Source organism: Lygodium microphyllum, chromosome 21 (assembly GCF_053477565.2).
Source record: "Lygodium microphyllum isolate KBCC chromosome 21, Lygodium_microphyllum_v1.1.10, whole genome shotgun sequence".
In the NCBI taxonomy this organism is placed as follows: Eukaryota; Viridiplantae; Streptophyta; class Polypodiopsida; order Schizaeales; family Lygodiaceae; genus Lygodium; species Lygodium microphyllum.
In genome coordinates, this window is record NC_141155.1 from 131,863,536 (window position 1) to 131,885,517 (window position 21,982).

Genomic DNA, 21,982 nt, shown 5'->3' on the forward strand with positions numbered 1-21,982 from the left:
AAAACTAGAAACTTAACATTTGGGCAAGAGTCGCTTTATAACAGGAAACAAATAGCATCTACTAGGAAGTACATTCCATGAAGGGAACCTCGAAAAAGAATATCTGAGTTATCTTCAGTATTCACAGGAGCTGCTTCTTTGTACTTTTCTTCTTCTTCCATCAATTGATTTTGATGGTGTTAGTTTTGGACTTGTTGTGCTCTTTTATGGTGGTACCAATGACCAGATATATGTCCATTTATGCCACAATGGTTGCATATGATTCCGTTCTTGTTGGTGCAGGTGTTAGTTTCGAATCCCCTTCCTCTAGCTGCAGTGCCTCTATTTGAGAAAAGAAGACTTTCTCTAGTAGTAGCATTGGTCACTTTTGTCTCACTTTCCATCATTTTATTTTCTTCATCAAAGGAGGAGTACCCAATATCCTTAAGTGACAAATGATGAAGTTGATACAAGGTGTCAATGGCTCATTGTTCTCACTAGCTTCATCTTCATCAATATTCTTTTTGATTGCTCCAAGTTGATTTTTAATATCTATGAAGAGTCACAGATGGACCATCTCTCGCAACTAACATGTAAAATTACATGAGTAAGTTGACTTTAGAATTTTTTGCTTGCATGCCAAACAATTTGTTGACCCCTTCTCATGCAGACTTGGCACCCCGGACTTCTTAGATATGATGCAAGACGTCATCCCTTAACCCAAGCGATGATGCCTAAGGCTTTATCATTCATCCTCTTCCACTCTTGGGTTCTTTGTTGGCAATTTTTGAGTCTGGTGATCCTCCTTCACCAGATCCTTCAAGCTCTCCTTCATTTTCTTCAGTCTTCAAATAGATCCTACAAATCTTTGTGCATTAGTTGATACATAGTTTTCCATGCATAAAAACCTTCTCGGTTAATCATCACAATTTGCCCCATGTCAGCCATTTTGAATTGGGGGTCTTACCACAAATTGTTAGCAATTCTCTAGCCTTACAGCCCTTACAATTGTTAGCAATCGGGTCATTTCCTGTCTGTCTCTATGTCCATCTCCTAGTTATGAGCCTTGGTTTGAGCTCGATGAGGACATTTGGAGATCTTGCACTGGTCCTGTCAGTCAGTCCTCTGCTTCTCTCAGCAGTATGCATCCCCAGAAATTAGATGGAGGCATGTCATTTCAATAAGCATCCTGCTGCAGCCTCTTTACGCCATCCAAATTTGCACCGTCCAGATTGACATGTAGCACTGTCCAGCTGGTGGTGCACTTATTCCTGCAGGTCAACCTATTTTTCAGACAGCAGGGTATTTATGGCAGCCAGTCAGACCATTTTCTGCAAGCCTGACCTTATTTATGCTGGTCAGCCAGTTTGGCAGCTTGTGACTATTTTTAGGCTGCTGCCATTCTCACACCATCATTCTCCATCTTTCCTTGGTCATGGCCATCAGCCCATCTGATATCGCAGTCTTTTCCTTGCAGCCACCTGTGTTTTCTGCAGTCCCTCTCCTCTCTTGTCATCATCAGAACTTCTCTTGCCTTCCCCTCCTCCGTCCAGCACCCTCACTCATCCTGCTCTCAGTTGGCATTCGTGCAAGGGCCCAATCCATCTTGAGTGTGTATGCAATCCTGTTTTCTTCATCATCATGCAGATTTGGTGTTCATATGTGTTCCATTCTCTATGCCCTTCTTCACTCTCAGTTGCATAATTGTTTCTTCTGCATGCACACTCACATGGTGTCAAAGCCAAATGTGTTGCATCTGAGAGAGCGATTGCTATGTTTTCCTTTCTTGCAGTTGCATTTTCCCATTTCGGCCCCCTTACATGCCTGTACATGCTCTTCTTCCCCTGGAGGCTCCTACAGGACACACTGGAGGTTTGTGACCAACAACACACACTCTCTAAATGGCATCTTCGACAAGATTTGGCAGGCTATTGAATCACAAACTGAGATCATAAGCCCCATTTGTGTTTACAGTTGCTGGTCTTCTCCGCCCTTCATGCTTGGAGGCTCCCATCCCCCGTCAAGTATGTCCTCCAGCAACCCACATCCCCTTCCTTGATCTTCATCATGGCAAACCATCAAGTTCGGTAGGATTGACATGATTGGGAGGTGGATCATCAATCTCGTCCACCTTCTCTTCCCATCCCTCCCATCCCCCTCCTCTTCCCTCTTCTCTCTTCCCTTTGCAGACACATCGATCCCTCACCTCTCTTTCCTAGCACCCTATCTTTAGGTGCCTATCTACCCAATCTCCTCAATGTCTAGAAGTCAAATGGCACCAACTATTCCTTTTGGAGCTACAAGGTCAATGTCACCCTCCACACATTTGATATTTGGGAGTTTGTTTCTCTCCCTCTTCCACAGCCCACTCTGGACCCTCTCTTCCATAGCCCACTCTGGACCCCAACAGGTTCTTCTGCAAGTTCAACTACTCTTCGGATCAGTTTAATCCCCATGCCCAATTATTCCTCTTCCTCAATTACAAAGATGGAGTTCTCGTGCACATTGGTGTGTCCATGAAGCTTTTTAGATTCAGATCCATCTGTCAAAGCTCTATCAAGTAAAGACATTTGCACATTCGTTGACCCTCGAGTGTTAGTTGAGACAACTCTCTATCTCAGATTTCCCCACCATGAAGGGTCACATCAACAAGATAGAGGAAATATGGAATGAGTTGGAGTCCCTTGGGAAGACCATTCAGTCAAAGGACCTTGTTGTAACCCTTCTATCACATGTACCCTCACTCAAATATGATGTTTTATACACTAGTCTTTCACCTCTCATATGGGGGACACCATCACCTTGGAGGAGTCAATCCCTATGATTTGAGAGAAGTCCCTATGATCTCAAGGAAGGACCAACACAAGCAAACCGACATCATAGGGTCAAAGCACCTAAGAAGAAGAAGAAGAAGAAGAAGAAATGGAAGAAAATCAAATTGGAGCCATCATTTAACTCTAAGTCTAGCAAAGAGGGATAAATGCAAGGGCTTTTCCATGTGTCCTCACCATGGAAGACCTCCATCTCGAGAAATGCTAAAAAGATTACCCTCACCTTCGTCCATGTGTGAAGGTGGAGTGTAGTATACATCTACACCTATCCCTGTTGTACAACAAAATCTATTTTCCCTCACATTCATCAAGAGGAGCATTGGGCTTTATTGGTTCCATTACCTTCTCTCCTCCTCATCATCTCCTCCCTATTGCTCCACTCATTCCCATCAAGCTACTTTCTCCACCCCACAAGTTCCATTCCATCCTCCACTATCTCCTCTGGTGGTTCCCTCAAATCCCTATCCCTTTCAGCGAGGGTTTTCAACGTCGATCATGCAAATGTAGATTCCTTAGCTCTTCTTTCAATTTCAAAGGGGAATTCCCAAGATCATGAGTTCTTTCAAGGTTTTCCATCTTTCCAAGGTATTTCCATCATGCAACAAGTGCTTTTCCTCTTCTCTAAACCACCTTTCTTTACTGTTTGCATGCCCATCCCTTACCCTTCAATCTCTCACATCCATCCAATTGAAAGAGAGCATTTCAACACTTTCAATAGCCTGTTGCTATCCTGATGTGGTTGGCCCAATGATTTGGCTCTCCATCCATCTTCTATGTGATCCTTCAAAGGCCTCTCCACTCCCATTGGCATCTTCATGCCACACATTTTTTTGGGTTTTCTTTTAGAGGGGAGTTCTACCCCTTGTGGTTGGATCTCAGATTGGATAGACATAATCGATATTGGTTCCTCTATTACCCTCAAATCCAATGCAAAACCTTGGAGATTTCTTCAAAGGTTGTTCACAATGTTTGAGTTTCCACTTCTATGAGACGTTTCCCTCTAGTGTTCCATCTTCTCTATCCCTTTAGCCTTCAGCCACACCCAAGATCTTAGAGGGGGTATTGGCAATCATGTCATTCCCTCTCTTTCTCTCTATGTCCATCTTTTGGTTTGAGCCTCAATCTGAGGCATACAAGGACTTTTGGAGGAGACATCATTTGTGTCCATTAGTCATCTGCTTCTCTCCATAGTGTTCATCCCCAGCACATTAGATGGAGGCATGCCATTTCCATGGGCATCCTACTACAGCCTTTTTAGGCCATCCAATATTAATCCAGATTGCCATGTGACACACTGCCCAGCTAGCAGCATATATTTATTGCTGCACATCTGCCCATTTTTCAAAGCAGCAGGGCATTTATGGCAGACAATCAGACCATTTGCTGCAGGTTGGACCATTTTGATGTTCTTCAGCCAGTAAGCTAGACAACAAAACACTGATCCAAATTGCCCAGAGAATGGTTGCCAGCATACAATCTGATGTCGCCAGCATCATGCAAAAGAGGGTTGCCACTCAACAGGAGTGGGAACTAGGTGGCCAGATCTGCCCTGAAAACGCAACTTAAAGATGATGGAACAGGGCGCCAGCAGCAGCAGATGGCACAAGAGAGTCCTCAATGAACTAGAATAACCTTTGTGTCAGGGTGTAGACAACAATGGAGCGGCTGAAGAATGAAGAGGAGAATGATGGAAGAAGAGAATGTGATCTGATGAATGAATGAATGAATGAATGAAGTGTGTGCCCTATTTATAGGCACTAGGTTGTCTGGAGTAGTACCCTAGAATATGGGCACCCAGCCTTTTGGGGCTGTAAGTGCAAAACCAAATGAGAATTAAGGAAAGAAATGCATTTAATGACTTGGGTTTCCCAACACCCCCTCTGAGGCCCAAAAAGGTGCCCTAGGAGGTGAAAGAGAGAGAGATATACCACCTCAAAAGAGACTTGTAGTGAAGAATAGTAGACATGGTGTGTTAATAGTGCCTGAAACTTGACCGTGAGAGAGAAACCACAAGCTCCATGTCTCCATGTTGCTAAGAATGCAAATGCCTAGCCACAAGTCATGCTGAAACATCCAAGGCGCTGAACTAGGTAGAACCTGTAGATCCTGGGCATCAATAGGTGAGATGGCAGCTCAATATTGACCATCCCATCCAAGGGAAGATAAAGAATGCAAAGGCTTTTCGCCAAGGTGTGTGAAGGGCCGCACCATGAGAAGAGACCCCCTCTGAAATTGGATGAATGGGATCCCCCATTGAAGGCCCCTCTAAATCCCCCTCTGAGAGAGGGAATCTAAAAACTCAAGGATTATGGAATCTGAAGCGTCTAATGACAAAGGAAATGCTGGCAGCAATGTCAAAGAATAAATCTGGGGCTGCAATGTAACAAAAGCCAAACAGTTCCTAGGGGTGGCCTATTGAACCTGAGCAAAAGAAGTTAGGGTAAGATGTAGCTCAGAAGCCACGGGTAGGCAACAATTGTTGTCTCTTAGTGGAGCAGATTGCAAAGCCAAAGGAGTGGAAGGAGTCGAACAGCCACGGTCTCTCGAAAGAGCGGCAGCAATCAGTAAGAAGTGGCTGTAGTTCTTGATCTCCCAATACACATAGGAACTTTATCATGTATAGAGTATAGTAAACATTGCAAGTCACCAAGATCAACGTTCTGAACCTTCCACTATGTGCCTAAATCTATCCCCAAAAACACTCAAGGTTCATACATATAAGGACTCGAGCATAAGTCATCTAACAGATAACATGGATTCAGATCATCAAGGGAATCACATTCATAAAGATCTCTAATTAGTTCAAAGATGTTTCCATGATGTGCATTTGTGTCCCATACCACCATCTTCCTCTGAATTTGGGCTGTATATCACCCTGATAGATTTGTGTAATAAAGGCTGCTACTCTCATAAAAAAGCTCATAGCTACAGTATGATGGTTGCCCTCTCCAAACATGTGCATATACAAAAAGAAGTCTAAGAGATGCAAACAAGACCTACTGCTCTTAGGCAAGAAAAAGAAAAAAAAAGTGCAGGCTGCACACGACCTCGTAGAACAGGCACAAATATGCAAGCTCTTAATACTTGAGAGCAAAAGAACCAATATTCTGGAAGCAGCACCTCAACATTGACATTATCAAGTCCATTTCAACCATCATCCTGACTTATGGTTGCATTAAAGACACCCAAGTCAATTCCTTGTACTTATGAGGAAACCCCACTGATCCACCATTTTAAGGACTGAGTTGGCCAAACCAAGGGGCTACCTTAAGACAAAGGATTTAGGTATGTCCACTGGTCCCCACAAGCATCTTCTTCCTACAATCTTCATGCTCTTTACATGTATCCTGAACTCACTGATTTACTTTGCGGTTTCAGATTCCTCTTCCCTTTTCATATATTAGATCTTGCACTGAAGGAAAACAGACTTACTTGAACAAAGTTACGAAAGATTTAATATGTGAAAAGGTCAAGAAGAATCCATTGCTGCATCACCTGACCCTTAAACATCTAACTGCCTCAACAACATGAGCAAACTTCTAGAACTCTCAAAAAGGGGGTCAAAGGCATGATATACGGTGCATAAAATGTACGTCTCACAACAAATCTTTGTAAACAACATTGTCATTTTCTGCAAGCTTGTCAAAGTACCTCATCTGGTCGAACATTGCATCCTTTCATGTCCTCAAAGATCCGAAAAGCAGTATCCACATCACCATTTATACTGCAAGCATGGATAGCCTCTGTGTAGGCCTCAACAGATCCTTTAATGCCCTTATCTTGCATCATTTTGTATACTTCCATGGCTCTATCAACCTGAATGATTCCAAGAACGGATCAAAGAAACATTGCTATTAAACTGCCTATTATATGCCAAATATCCTGCACCAAAATTTTAAAGATATTTACCTGTCCTGCTTGTGTACAAGCTTTGATCAATGCTCCAATCGTTACATGGTCAGGCTCTACGGGGACTGGTTCAGAATTCATTTCTGAAAGGACATCAAAAGCTCTTTCTACCGCTCCAGACCGTCCACATGCAGTGATCAGGGTATTGAATATGACTTTATCTGGTTTTAGTTTCTGCAGGATGCAATCAAGTTTTAAACAACTATCAGGTAATGCGCTTCAAGACACACGTAATGAGGAAGAAAAGAATGAACAAGACCATGCTTCATACAACATGGAAATTCATGACCTTAGACCTCATGATGCCATAGGCACCAAATGCCTTTCCCACTTGCCCAGCACGTGCACAGCCATCAATCAAGGCACCATAGGTATGAATATTGGGTTCTACCCCCTTTTTTAACATTTCATGGAACACCTACAGGAAGCCAAGCATAAAGAATAGGTTATACTGACTGGCACCTAGAAAATTCAGAATCAGATCAAATATAAAGCATGGCTAAACATGTTGTAAATGCATGGATTTAAAAGCATGCTTCCCCCGATACTTATAAAGTAGGACCCATGAAAGTGAAAAAAGCTACCCTAAAGCAGATCTAGAACTGATTAGCAGCTTTAGAATAAAACCTTCACATGCCTGGAAGATAAGGTCCACTTTCCCTGATTTCGCACATGCTGATATCAATGTTGTGTAGAGAAAACAGTCTGCTTTCAAGCCTTCTTTCTCAAGCATAGTAATTACTTCAAAAGCCCCTGATACTTTCAATGAAAGAATACATCAGTGTCTGAACTCAGCATATGCACATTGCTCAGTCGCTTTCTGTTTCAACTTTAAAAGCAGTCAAACTCTGGTAAAGTGAGAATAGATAGAACCTTCAATGTCTTTCGCTTGGGCGCATACAGAGAGTAATTGAGTGTATGTACTCAAAGAAGGCTTTGGAATCAACTTTGTAAACCTGAAAGCCTCTTCGACAGCCTTGTACTTTTTGCAAGCACTGAAAAACTTGGCATGCCTAATCTGCCAAAAAGCTAAGACATCAACCATTATACAAAGAGACACAAAACTTTGAATGAAAAAGGAAAATTAATGAACATTTCCACTCACCTTGCTCATGTCCAAAGTGCCTTCTCCGTCCATCTTTTCAAGTAAGTCTAAACAGTCTTTAAGCCTGAATATTTCAGCCAGTCAATCAATCAGTTTCCTACTGAAAGCAGCATGTTGGAGGACACAGAAACAGTCTTTAAGCCTGAATATTTCAGCCAGTCAATCAATCAGTTTCCTACTGAAAGCAGCATGTTGGAGGACACAGAAACTGGAGTAAAGACTCCAGAGGAATGCAGCTACAACGTGATAGACTAATTGACAACTTTTTCATTGTTAACTACAACATTTTACAAGGTGTTATGCAACTTCTTGTTCATGGATCTGCCATGCTCCAACACCAGCCTCTGGCTGCTCTTGCCAGCTAGGACCAAAGAGTGCCAGATCTAAAACCCAAGCACCAAGAAGACCAATCTACCCAACACTGGATCTAGCTAGAAAACCCTGAACTGACAGAATCTATTGCAAGAGATCTCTTCATAAAGCCTCAAATCTTCTTTGAGACCAATCAGGAGGCCTCAAAACAGCATCTCCCAGTTGTGGACAGTTTTGCCCTGGTTGGATCAGCCATTCCCTGGTAGTGAACCACCATTGCCTAGTTTCTAACAGATCCACACAGCCTTGGCACAACTTCATCAGCCCCAGACAGCTCCATTTAGCCTTCAGACTACCATAACTGGCCCAGGACAGCTCCACTCCAACTAGATCTAGCAATGCCAGCAGTGTAGGCAGCACGATCAGCAACTGTAGGCAATGTCATCCTAGCAGCCAGACCTTTTCACAACCAAGGCCTTCTCTTGGGGAAGAGTTGTGTTTGGCACCTTTCACTGTAGTTTACAACTTTACAAAGTTTGTTTCATCAACTTTTGCCAAGAATAATGAAATTGAGTATTAACTATTTTCCCTTAAATTTAACTGTCCCGACCTGAAACTTTGTGGAATTGGACTTTAGGAAACCAAAAGGGAAGTAACAATAAACTTCATCTCCAAAACACTCGACCTTAATCATGAAATCAGTAGTACAACAATTAACACACTTAACAAACAAAGGGGAGCTAGAATGCTCCTACTCAGAGACACAAAACATAGATTGGCCCCAAAGCTTAGTGCCCCTTGCAGTATTTCTTTAAGATTACTAGTGTCGTTAAGGATATAACGAAATCTCTCCAGCAACATGGCTATTGTCAAGATGATTGTTGGGCAGTCCTTCAAGAGTGAAGAAAGCACCAAAACATAGGTACCTAATGTAGCTCTGATAAAAAGGGTGTATGCTATAGACGGCCTACCTCTACTGCAAATATAGCCTCCATAAAGTGATTGATGATTGGGAACAAATTATCATGCCTATGTATTAGGGTGGCAACAAGAGCCTAAAAATGCCTAGGGTGGCACCTTGACTCTCTCAAGTGGTGCATAGACCCTAATAAATGATACAAATAAGGCCTTTTTGGGGTTGTAAATGGAAAACAAAATAAGGATTAATGCAAAACAATGGACTTTATGACTTTGATATCTCAATAGGATAGCATGATTAGAAGTGATGGCCAACAATGCCTTCCAAAACTTCTTATTGTACTGCTCAAGATTCTTTTATTGCAATGCATCCAACTGATGCCACACAACTATAACATCAATTTTAAAGGTACTCCTCAACCAAGTTAAAGCAAACAATTGCTTAAGCTGAATGCACATTGATGGTGTTCTACCTTGCAACAAGAGACTTGACCATCACTGCAATGCATTCGCCTTCAAGAAGTAGCTACCTTTCAAATCTTGGATGACTCCATGAAGTTGGCTCTCAAATAGACCACACCAAACAGTTGAATAAAAGCCAAGGCTTTTAATCTATCTTGCACACCACTAAACACTTCGAACTTCACCCCTTTGTCAACCCCATCATAGTCCTTTGCTTTGCCTTTTGGTGGCAAGTAATTGGTGACTGTAGAAATGGTATATTTGTTGTATTTACATCATGATTAGCACCATAAGAAGCATTTGCATGACCATCATTCATTCCATGGGCCCCATCCACATCAAGATAAGTAGATGCATTACCAAACACACCACTATGTGCCCCATGCATCATGCCAACATCACCATACATGAAATTTGGTATCATTTCCTTTTGAACATTTCCAACATTGGTGAACCTTGTGGCTAAGGTGGCTCTTCTTTCAGAATCTCATTCTGCCTCAAAGCACTAGAGGATGACTTCTCCTCCTTGCTCTTGCTATCTTTTAAAGGAGCGTTCAAGCATTGCACAAATCAAGAATCCTTTTTCAGTTGTGTAAAGAGGTCAGCTACTCTCCTCAACTGTGCCTTAAAACAATCATCATCCTCCTCTTCTTGCTGGTCATCAGCATTTTAAAGCCTTGAGGCACATACTTCTTGGTCAAAACCTACATTCTCAGCATGCTGCCCATGTTGCAAGCCCATTCCAAGATTAGGCATTGAATTTCTCCCAATGCTTTGTGAACCTTCAAACTGTGAAGCATCATCATTGGTTGAATCCATTTCACTAGAGTATGATGACATGCTTACTGAATTGCACAGATTCAACAATGCATGACAATTCTAGCTTTCAATTAGGTGCCACGGACCCACCTGCTCAAAAGAGTTTATGTGATCTCAGCCATGGAACCATGAAACTAGCCTTCCTTCTCAAATAGGGAGGTGACCCGAACAACTGGCACCCCTTGTGGTATTTCTTTAACTTGTATTGCTCTAAGATGATTTACATCTGAGATTTGGACTGATCTTATTCAATTTTCAATACAAAGGGGCTGTCACAAATGACCAACAGCAACAAGGAGCAATTTTTCCCTTTTTTTGCTAGAGATTTGGGCACAAATCAATCCTTAGACTCTTGTAAGCAAGCCAAAGCACATGGATTGGGCTGAACCTTCAAATAAACTATAAATTCCCAATTCACAGCTGCTACTCTGAACATTGGGTCTTAAATTATCTATGCACCGATCTCAAGGTGGCTGAGAAACCCTAACTGCTATAGTAAAATAGGTTTCGGCAATAGTTCCCCCACTGATGCCCTTCACCAAGTGATGGAATATGCTAAGAATGTCAAAGAATGATAGAGGAAGCTAAGAAGACAAATTTCGGAAATTTCTTGTGGAGGAATGGCTTGAATCTGCTACTGCCCCTGCTGGATCAGCTATTACCGACACTTATAGAAGGAGTTCAATCTGCTGTCACTTGCCTCTGCAGGCCTCCAACCTGTTGTCACTTGCTGGTGATCATCCTTTTGGAATGTCACTTGCCTTCTAGGGTCTTTTGATCAACTAGCTACAACTTCTAGGCAGTTTCCAATGGTTGGTCTCTCCTCTCTCTACTAATCTCCATCCTAGAAATAGCTGCCGCCATTCTCAATCAACCCCAACAGCCCTCTCTTAGCTTGGATGGGCAAGTTTTGCCAAATGGCTATCAGAATGCAGCAATGCAGAAGCGTATGACTAGACTGAAAGAAAAGAGTGAACATGAAGAGGGGAGAGAGAGGTAGAATAGAACACTAAAGACTACAAAGAATGAATGCTAAATACAAAAGGCAGTATGTACAATGTGTTGTGAGGGTATATATAGCTGAAGATCTCTCTCAACCTACACAAAGAGAATTAAGAGCTAAAAACATAAGAAAATGAAACAATAAATAATACAGTCGGCTTGCCTTAAATGCAGTTGACTACTGCTTAATGTTTTCCAACCGTTGCACAATGCTATCCAACTGCTACAATTGTCCAACCTACCCATCTTGCCTGTAATGGCCAAATCACTGCCCATCTCCCCTAGTGACTACAGATCTACCTGTCCAACCTCCTCATGTACATGATGATGATGCCTAAACTACCTTGTCCGAGTCCACTGCCCATCCTAGAGGTGGTTGAATCTCTAACATCCCCTCTTGGATCTTGGGCACGGCTGCATAGGACTTAGGGATGTGGAATGCTGAACAAGGATGGGCTAAGGAAGTGCCTTGGTAAACAAATCTGCCAAATTATCCTCTATCTTACAATACTCCATATCAATGGTCCCATCCAAGATCTTCTTAGGGATGAAGTGATACTAAATTTCTATATGCTTCATCCTTGCATGAAGTACAACATTCCATGCCAAGGCTATGCAACTGTCATTGCCACATAAGAGTTTGGTGGTTATAGGCTCCTCACATCCAAGCTCACCAAACAATCTTTGAAGCCAAATGGTCTCACAAGTGGTGGAAGATGCTACTTAGTACTCCACCTCTATCAAAGATAGGGCAATAGTAGGTTGCTTTTTGCTACTCCAAGAAATAGCACCTATACCTAGAAGAAAACAATAATCTGAAGTTGATCACCATTGATTAACACCATCAACACAATTTGAGTTTGTTGTCTAACCTCAAAGCACCAAAGCTGAACCACCTGCACCTAGTGGATAAAATAGGCCAATGTTGAGGGTTCCCTTCAGTCTTTCACAGATGTCGACTCTCAATCTTGCACGGAATACATCATCAACCCATAGTTAGTACACACAAGCTCTCCAGAGTGTACTTGGTTTCTCTGAGATCACCGCATGACACCCTATGGGGCTGCCACTCATCAAGAACTCCTTCAATCCTAGCACCACAAAGTATCACGTACCCAACAAAGAGGAGGCCAATAATCACCCCCATCTCTCTACCTTTGCTGAAGTCACTGGAACATCCACCTATAGGTCAACTAGTGGATTAGCCATCCCCTCATCAGTAAGAGTCTCAATAGACATAGGCTCCAAAAGTACCAGCGACCGGATCTCCAAGAATAGGGTGCTCCTCACCCCCTTTGCAACTTGAAACTCAACAAACCAAATATCTCCGTACATCTCTGAAGACTAGATCATAAATTTTGTGCCCCTGTGACTCGAAACTATAACCAATGAACATATGTTTCTTAGACATGGGCTTGAACTTCTCACATGTCTTCTTTGGAATGTGAATATATGCATCACATTCAAGCACTTTGAAACAAGAAACACCCAGTTTTAGTCCAAAATAAGCCTCAAATGGAGTCATACTAATAAAGACTAAGGTGGGTGACTAGTTGAGGATATGAACTGCGGTGGTCACTACTTCAGCCCATAGACATTGAGGTCCATGCCATCTCGATCACAATCCTATTCTTCTACTCCAAGATTCCACTCTTTGGAAGGGTGTTCGAGTTGGTAAATCCCTAATGAATCCCTCGCTCCACACAAAATTGAGCCAACTCATTGACGACAAACTCTTCGCCTTTGTTGGATCTCACTAACTTGAGCTTCCCCCTTGAACACTTCTCCTTGAAGATAAACCAATCATGAAAATGAGAGATAGCTTCTGACTTGAATTCCAAAAAGTAGGCCCAAGTCATCCTACTAAAATCATCAACCAATTAGCATGAGATAAAGACTTCCCTTAAGGGACTCTGTCCACATAGGACCATATAGAACTATGGAAACAAGCTCCATGGGCTCCTGAGCCTATCCAAGCATTGCCGGGAATCGAATCTCGATATTGTTTGCCCTTGATATAGGGCACACAAGGGCCATGGCTTACCCCAACATCTAATAATCCGCAAACTAGCTCATCGTGAGCTGCCTTTCCCTTTGGGAATTCTAACTTGTAAGAGCTTGATTTCTGAGGATTGAGACTCTTCAATTGCTCCTCTTGGTCCAAGACCATCGAAACTAGGTCTTCCCACTTTAGGGTCTCTATACATCGTAAATCAATCAAGGAAAAATAGAATGTGTTGAATTGAGGTGGCAACTATGACAACAAAGTGATCAACATCTCCTCAAAAGTAATGGCCTTTCCAACATTTTAAACCTACATTTGCAATTGTCGGAGATTATTAAGTTGATGCAAAGCCCTCTTGCTCACCCTTGAATACTAAAAATGCAACCCTGGTGCCACACCGGAATCTCCTCCTCTACCCATGATCAATCAGCCCCTTAACATTGCTCTGGTACCACATCAAAGTGCAGCAATGAGGAGGCATATGACCAGACTAAAAGAAAAGAACAAACACACACGCACACAAAAATAGAACGCTAAAGACTGCAAAGAATGAATGCTGAATACAAAAGGTAAAATGTACAAAAGGCTGTGAGGGTATACAGAGCCGAAGATCTCTCTTAACCTACACAAATGAAAATGAGAAAAACCAGACCAGAAGTCTGCTATAAACAACAAAAAATAAAACCATAAAATAATGCAGTCAGCCTGCACTTAATGCAGCCGACTGCTGCATCTAACCAACCTCCCACATGGCAGATCTGACTGATTGTCATCTGCCCTAGCAACTGTAGGTCCACCTATTGGACCTGCTCCTATAAATGACAATGCTTGAGTCTTGTGCCCATCCTAGAGATAACCAAATCTCTCACTGTGGTAGTCTTCAAAAAGCAATTTTCAGTATTAATTAATTAATTTTCAAATCTTACTTTTTGAAAATTATTTAATTATCCATTTGAACCTGCCCATTAATTGGTTAATGCCCATTCACATTTAATGTGCTAACCCCTTTGGGACTTAAAGTTGTTTCCAACTCTAATTGGCCTTTAGATTGGCATTAATTAATTAATGCCTAGTCCTAATGTCATTACAAGATATTTTAAAGGCATTTAATGCCCTAGGCCCAAACTAATACCAGGCACCCACAATTAACTATCCACCATAACTTAATAAACTTTTGCCACTGCCGTCTATTGCATACTTAGGGTACCTTTTTTTTTGCAAATAAAGTGTGGCTAATTATATTACTTCAGAAAAAACCAGAATATAAGGAAGTGCCCATGCTCGACAGACTAGCTAGAGCTGATACAGAGTCACGGATATATCAAATATACAAGCCTCTCAAGGCAGTCTAGGGGGGATGGGGGCAAGAAGCCAGGAGGGGGGGTGTATCGCCATCTGGGGTTGACCTGCCTACATCACAAAAAACAAGTCTTGGCCGCCCCACGTGCGCATGAAATAGAAACAGAGCCCCTGCCAAGCTTGAGACTCGCCCTGCACCTGGTCCCATCGACCACGGAGGGAGTGGATGATGGAGATCCAGAGCTATGCTAACATCGCCTATGTTGAAAGTCTCTCCCTACCAAAAACCTCCTGACAATGCGTCTTCCAGATATGCCATCCAGTAAGACTCCCTATGATCTCCCATACCTCAGAGAGGTCTGCTATGGGCTCCAGTACCTGGCAGATAGGTGGAGCCTCCAAACCGACCACTGCGCACGACCCTGCTTCAATAATGAATATCGTGTCCTGCATCCCAGCCCCATACAGAAGGTGACAGCCCTGGCTAACTACCTACCAGCAGAAAGCTCCCCATGAGATATATCCAAGGCTGGGTGCTGTATGGTGGAGGATGCGGCATGCTCCTCTCCACACGAGCTGCGCTGCCTCACACGAACAAAGGCAGTGCTTTGGGGACTCCAAAGGCCGCACTGTACAGCGTTTACAACCTCTTGCATTTGGGCTAATCACCTCCCCACCGCCACGCCTCCATGTGCCACCTGCCATAAGAAGTGCAATACCCTCCTTGGCCTCCAGCTATCCCATAGGTGACGCCAAAAGGTCTGTCCAAAAGCCTCCGTGATGCTCTACTCCGCCCAATGCCTGTTGCGCAACGGTGCCCAATCCATGTCCACCTACATCAGTACGTGTCTACCAATCCTGGCTGTGTACTCCATGAACCTCAGTGGCTTCTCGGCGACCGCAGTGACCGGCCATAGCCACTCTCCCGGATCCCACTCCAGCTCGTCAAGTGGCCTTCCCTCCCACATCCAAAGGCACCACTCCCTGAGCTCTTCCCAGAAGACATAAGGGTCCAGCTGCCATGTCTTCCCCTGAAGGCCAACCACCCGAATCCTCCTCAATGCAAGGACAACTATCCCCTCATCCTGCTGCCCCCTGTCAAAGGCCAGACGCCCCCCCTCCTACACGGTGAAGGTCCCATGTAGGGCGCCTCCCACTCTATCTACTTAGGGTACTTAGGTTGTCATTGTGACTTAACTAACTTACACTTGTGCACCTCACATGTGCACAACTTGATAATGTCAAAGCTAAGCATTAAAAATACATGCATGCTGAAGTATGGAATGATGGGATAGATGCAAGATAAAAGATCGGGAGGAAGTTGGAATAGTGGCTCCCCTTAAATAGAGTTGGGTGGAATGAAGGCCCAATGAGAACTTTTTCAGTTTTGCCTTTTTAGAATTGTATAAGAGCCAAAAAAATTGGTCAATAATTGGGATTTGTGTTGACCTAGTTTTTCATGGTTCTAAATCCTTATGATCTTTGATGATGCCAATATTAAATTTTGCAAGGACAAAATAATCGAGGTAGACACGATTTGCACGGTCAGCCATTTTGCAGAGTGTATGGTGCTAATGCGTTGAGGGTGTTCATGGCCCACACATACTTTAGGCTGGACTGTGGTGACCAAGGTTGGTTAAACAACTGGTTGATAGATCGTGGTAGAATGAAACCTGATAGGGAAGAACAATCCGGAGCATAGACTGTTAATGCTGAATAAAGTTGCTTAGCCACTCTTTGATAGACAGTAATGGTCATTGATAGGGAGGAAGTATCCATTGGCAACAGTGTTCAGGGTTGCTTGGTGAATATATTTAGTACATGTGCAGCTTTAAGACTCTTGCCTAGCATCTTGCATACGTCTAGAGCCAAGAGTTCTATAAACCAATAATAGAAATTTGAGCTCTATAATACAATATTAGAAATGTGATTTGGCACATAGACTTATGTATTATTCTCCAATATGGATCACACCGAAAATCTCATCCCAGATTATTTTGTGTGGCATCTACATTCTGTAGTAGCTTTACTGGGAGAGCTTTGTTTTGTCCCAATTATGGATGATCTCATGTAGGACAGGGACTTATCATATTCAGCTGCAGTTCTCTCTCTTTCCTAATTTGTGCCTTAAGTGTAAGAAGATTGGTCATTTCGCTTCTTCCGACACTGTACATAGGTCAGCAACCATCACTATTGGATACATTTGTGGACTCAAATATCAAAGCTCTTTGGCTTTTACAGGATTCTGGATGACTCCCTCAGAGATCTTTCCTCTCTGTTGAACAACACTGAACACACAACACTAGAATATTGTGCTACTCTTTGAGAATCTTGTAGATTACATGCATTCCCATGATTATCTCAAAGCTTGTCTTCCCCTTGGACTACCGTAATGGTGCAATCCTTCAGAACATAGTTCTTTTCATACATTACCATACGGCATACGCATACAGGTATACAGAAGTATGGAATAAGTATGGTATGCTGCCCCTAGATGAGCCATACATGACCCTTAAATTTTCCATACTTTTCAAAAATAGGATATATAATGTACATACTAGAATGATAGAATCTAAAGTTAAAACTTTAAGCTTAAACCATGAACATTGAAAAGATCAAAAGTTCAAACATTAGAGACGAGGTAACAGCAAAACAAACAAAAAATTACCAAATAGTGGGGCAAAAAAAGGCAGCTGTCACTTTTTCTTTTTGGCCAAGGCAAAGTATGTTATTTTTTACATACGTTTTCAATACCATACATTTGCAAACGTTTGATATTTCAAACATACACGTATGAAAAAAATCTACTTCAGAATGAGTGTGCAAGTCATTTGTCATGTCAGGGCATGGACAGTGTGTGTCGGATTTCTGTGATAATGAATGCAATCCTCCAGAATGTGTGTGCAAGTCATTTGTCATGGCAGGGCATGGGCAATGTGTGTCAGATTTCTATGTGGACCTTCCTCCTAAGTCAATCTAATGTCCGCACTGTGATAGGCACAGGTGCATTGTACACCCACATTAGGGTACGCACATTGCATAGATCTATGCATATTTAATTCTCTGCACCATGCAACTTTCACAGGAAAAGGGGTTGATCAGTTGGGCATACGCTACAGCCTTGAGAAGTTTGCAACAAATCTAGAAAACTCATGTTTCAGGGTGTTACGGTGGTGTCAGGACCTCCCACAATGTTGCTCTAGCTGGAGATTCGGAAGTCAACAAAAATTTATTGTAGGCATTTCTATGTACCACGATATCCTCCAATAGGAGTGCTGATACAACCTTTCCATGCTTTACTTTTCGATATTCATCCACAAGTGAGCCAAGCTTATATTTTTTAGCAGGAAAAGCCTTAATGAGAGGCGCAAAATGTAACATAAACTTTACTATTACGTGGCTTCCCATAAGTGCAACTTATGAAAATTCCTTGGAACCAATGGCACTGTTTAACGATTCTTTCCACTAAAAAAAGGATTGAAGCATAATCTCAAAAGGAGAAGCTACACTATATGAACGCCACACACATTCCACGGGCAAATGTCACAGCAGATGCAGCACGTGCGAAAGGAAAACAACAATGAATCTGTTTTGGCATGGAAAAGAAAAAGTATCATCAAAGCATGGTGGCCATTTTGCAAGGCATTGAAACTGATACAAAATTAAGAACGTAAACCAACAATGGAAGTATAAGTTAGAACAGACTGTATTATATACAACACATGGTTCATCAGTGCAAACCACATGTAAATATGAGAATGGTCCCACATGCCGTACATGAACACATGCCACAGGCTGGAAAACGTGGCCAGAAAAGTTAGCACCTGGAGAGGGACTTGGGCATCGCTGCAGCCGATCCTTTAGAACGTGAAGAAGAAGAGGTGGATTGCCAAGATAGTGCCGCCATGGCGTCCTTCAAGTGTGAAGGAATTGCGGATTGTGGAGAGACGAGAATCTGCTCCATTGCACCTTAACCTTAGACAAAGCAGTCCAACTGATTCCAGCGTGACGCCAACTTCCCTCAATTACTGCTCGATGTTCCAAATTTTGCACCCCATGGAATTCAACCGAAGTCTATTCCGATCGACGACTCCACCAACCATTGCTTCACAGTGAGCTTAAGCCAAGACTGTTCATTCTATCACAGAGCTGGTCACTACTGAGTGCGGTAGCTATATCCATAAATACACGAGGCGCTATGTCGACTAATTTAAATGGTCGATGTTTTTCTCCTCTTCGTTTCTTCATAATGACCTGGAGATGGTTGTTCCAATAAAGGAAAGGGAATCAGTATATACGTTGGATTGATGCTTTGTAGAGAAGCAATGGAAAACGGCAGGGACTGCTTCAACTGCAACAAGGTAAATAGAGTATACCGCTACCAAGAGAATTCGTCAATGGCGAGCGTCACGCTGCCAATGATACTGCTATGTGCGTTTTTTGAAAGTACAATTTCGGCTCTATGGTAATGCCCAGAGATATAAGCAATGGCTCGATCATAGGAAGGGATAATATCCAAGAGACTTGAGGCAAGGCAAGGAAGCAGATATTGGATGGTGATGATAAAGGTTATGGTGCGAGAATTGGATAGGATTGCGGCAAGAAAGTTGAGAAAACTTCGTTTGTGTACCGGCTATGGCGAAGCATGCAGGGCCAAGCATGCAAGCATGAGATGAGATGACGGGTGTGCGTGTGTCTGAGAGAGAGAGAGAGAGAGAGAGAGAGAGAGAGAGAGAGGCAAGCTCACACATGGGAACAAAAATGAGAGAGAGAGCTGCGGAGGAGAAACTGCAGATAAAGTATCTCTGGTAGAAGGTTTCTTTTATTTTCCTTTTTTTTTTCGAAATTTCTTTAAAAATGGCCCCGATTATATCGCCCCTGAGGGCCTTTTGCCCTTTTATCCCTTTTCCGTCTCTCTTTTGTTTTCTGGGTTTTGGATATACGCTCTACCACCACACACCTTACTTTAGATCACATTTCGTTTTTGAGTGTTCTTTGGGGCACCTGCTCACGTGGCAATGATGAGCTTCGAGAGATATTGGCTCCATAACAAGATTTGTGAGTGAATTCTAGTGCATGCCACGCACAAACCAAAGACACTTTATACAAGTCTTGCTAGTAAAAGTTCGCACGTGTGGCACATCTTTGAGATTTCTGAATTGACTTTTCAAGCCTACCCTCACTAGTCAAGGTTTGCCTCAGCTCCCCAAATTGACTCATAAGCTCCTCGACCACTTCCAGCTCTGCTACTCTTGAGGACTCTACCACTAAATGTACTCTCTCTCTCTCTCTCTCTCTCTCTTCGTAGAACAACAATTGGAAGCTCATGCATTGCTTCTAGTTGTGTTGCTCTCAAGGACTTTTCTACTACATGTAATCTCTCTCTCTCATCATTAAGAGTAATTATTACCAAAAACACAAAATAAAAGCAAACTATATGATTGATAATACAAGAGTCACGAGTGAACTATATGAGTGAGAATGTGACGAAACAAACCATAACATGCAAAGAGAGTAAATCATCCAGCACAAGTCAATTAGTATAGTAAGTTATGCATTGTTTAACTTAGTAGGCCACTTTCCTTTATGTTGTATCCTATCTATACTTTGTGTACATTGTATTGTGTATGGAAAAAGAAGAAGAAACCAACAAGAAAACGTTTTGGCCTCCATCTCTCGTCTTGTGTTCTTGAGTGGGTTTCCTCTTCCATACGCGGTATGTGTTTGGTGCATTAGCTCAAGCAAGTCTCCCCATCACACAGTTCTTGACATGGTATCAGAGTGGCGCCATTGAGAGAGGGTGCTTTTGAAGGTCGAAGTGAATGAGAAAAGGCAAGGATTTGAGAAAGCAAGCAACAGGTAAGAAGCTCTCCCATTCCTCCACTCTTTCTCTTGGATAGTACTTGTGGAGGCACCAAAAGCAAGGCGGTAAAGTGAAAATATCAGATTGCTATGAGATTTGTTATGCAAGTAGAGCACTATATGTTCTGTAAATTAGCCCTTCAGGGTTGTCCCGTAGGTCTTTTGGGCATTTGAGACCATTTCAGGCCCCATTTTAGACACATGATGTTGTGAATATCAGTTTCATAGCGTTGTCGGAGCGTTTGTGGTCGAAAGTCTACCGCGGGGGTAAGAGATAGTAGGGTGAAGGGAGATTCAAGGAGTGGAGTAGACGGAAGAGAAGGGGTTGAAAGAAATAGAAGATATGAAAGAATACTTGCAGAAAGAAATAGAAGATGTAGAATAATACTCACAGAATTGAAGCCTGTCAGTTTATTTTTCCATTACGAGAAGACAAATCTCTTGTACACAAAAACATACACAAAATAATACCTTCCTCTATGCTGCTCAGACTGCCAATCTGATGCTTCCATTGGCTCCGAAAGGGGGATAAAATACCAACACACCTGGCCAGAATTCTACTAGATCACTCCTTCTTCATCTCCCACTTCAGAGTGCAGTTCATTGCCTGAAAACAGCAATTGCGACACGCGCGATTTCGTCCCTCTCTTTTTACATAAAATCCTCATAGATGGTTGAAAGCTACATGCTTTCTTTTGCATGTCATCCTAATCTGAACCATGGACACTAACACTAATGTCTAAAATAGCATTGGCTCTCTAGATCAATAATAAAGCTACACTTTAGAGTTTTTCACATGGTGTGCACGTAGCAGTACGACATCGCACTACAATTTCGACTGTGTCAGCCGAAAGTGGGTGCACAAGCTACAATTTTCAAAAATAAGAATGAGATCACTATAGTAAGAGAGGGCACTCAAACAAGAACACTTGACTTGCTCATGATAGATTGAAGAGATGAACACACAAGTTTCTACAAACATAGAGAGTAGTCAAAGGGAGATCGCATGTAAATCATCATGTGATGATATAGTTAACAGATTACTATGAGTTACTTGCATTGCATGTATGTCATGTGCACCCCTGTCATTAGAAGATTGTTTTACATAGCTTTTTTATTTCTCTGGGGAAAGTCATATGGCCACCCAAGTCATGCATGGAAGGCTTAAAATGGCTTGGATGTAGGACATGAACATGGGGATTAATACAATCTTTTACATTCTAGAAGTTTTTAATAAGGTTTACAAAGCTCCTATTGCTTTTTATTTCACTCATATCAAGCATAGGTATGCAAATTTTTCACTTATAGTCCAATATATTTAATCTCATGGTGAGATGCATAGTGAATATGAGTTTGAGAATAGTTCACATGTACTATCAAGTCAAGGCCTAACTTAATTAATGTTGACCTATAAGAAAGGATCTTTTTTAAACCTTGGTTTACTTAGGTGAAAAAGGAGATTAGATCCTCAATAATGTT

At 42.3% G+C, this 21,982-nt stretch overlaps 1 protein-coding gene across 4 annotated transcripts in view; it reads right to left on the reverse strand.

Moving 5' to 3' along the window:
* Positions 1 to 19,415, reverse strand: part of LOC148018562 (pentatricopeptide repeat-containing protein MRL1, chloroplastic-like) — a 37,465-nt gene extending 18,050 nt beyond the window's left edge. The window contains exons 1-8 of one of the 4 annotated variants that reach the window (XM_087662009.1): positions 19,024 to 19,415; positions 18,466 to 18,895; positions 7,825 to 7,888; positions 7,593 to 7,737; positions 7,357 to 7,472; positions 7,009 to 7,137; positions 6,720 to 6,893; positions 6,462 to 6,626 (exon numbers count right to left, since the gene is read on the reverse strand). In XM_087662009.1, coding sequence (XP_087518135.1) covers positions 6,462 to 6,626; positions 6,720 to 6,893; positions 7,009 to 7,137; positions 7,357 to 7,472; positions 7,593 to 7,737; positions 7,825 to 7,888; positions 18,466 to 18,605 — 933 coding nt within the window. In that variant the 5' untranslated portion in view covers positions 18,606 to 18,895; positions 19,024 to 19,415. Of the gene's footprint in view, positions 1 to 6,461; positions 6,627 to 6,719; positions 6,894 to 7,008; positions 7,138 to 7,346; positions 7,473 to 7,592; positions 7,738 to 7,824; positions 7,889 to 18,465 lie in introns of those variants that run through there. The other 3 variants (XM_087662007.1, XM_087662008.1, XM_087662010.1) reach the window with 3 other exon arrangements.
* Positions 19,416 to 21,982: the final 2,567 nt, after the last annotated feature.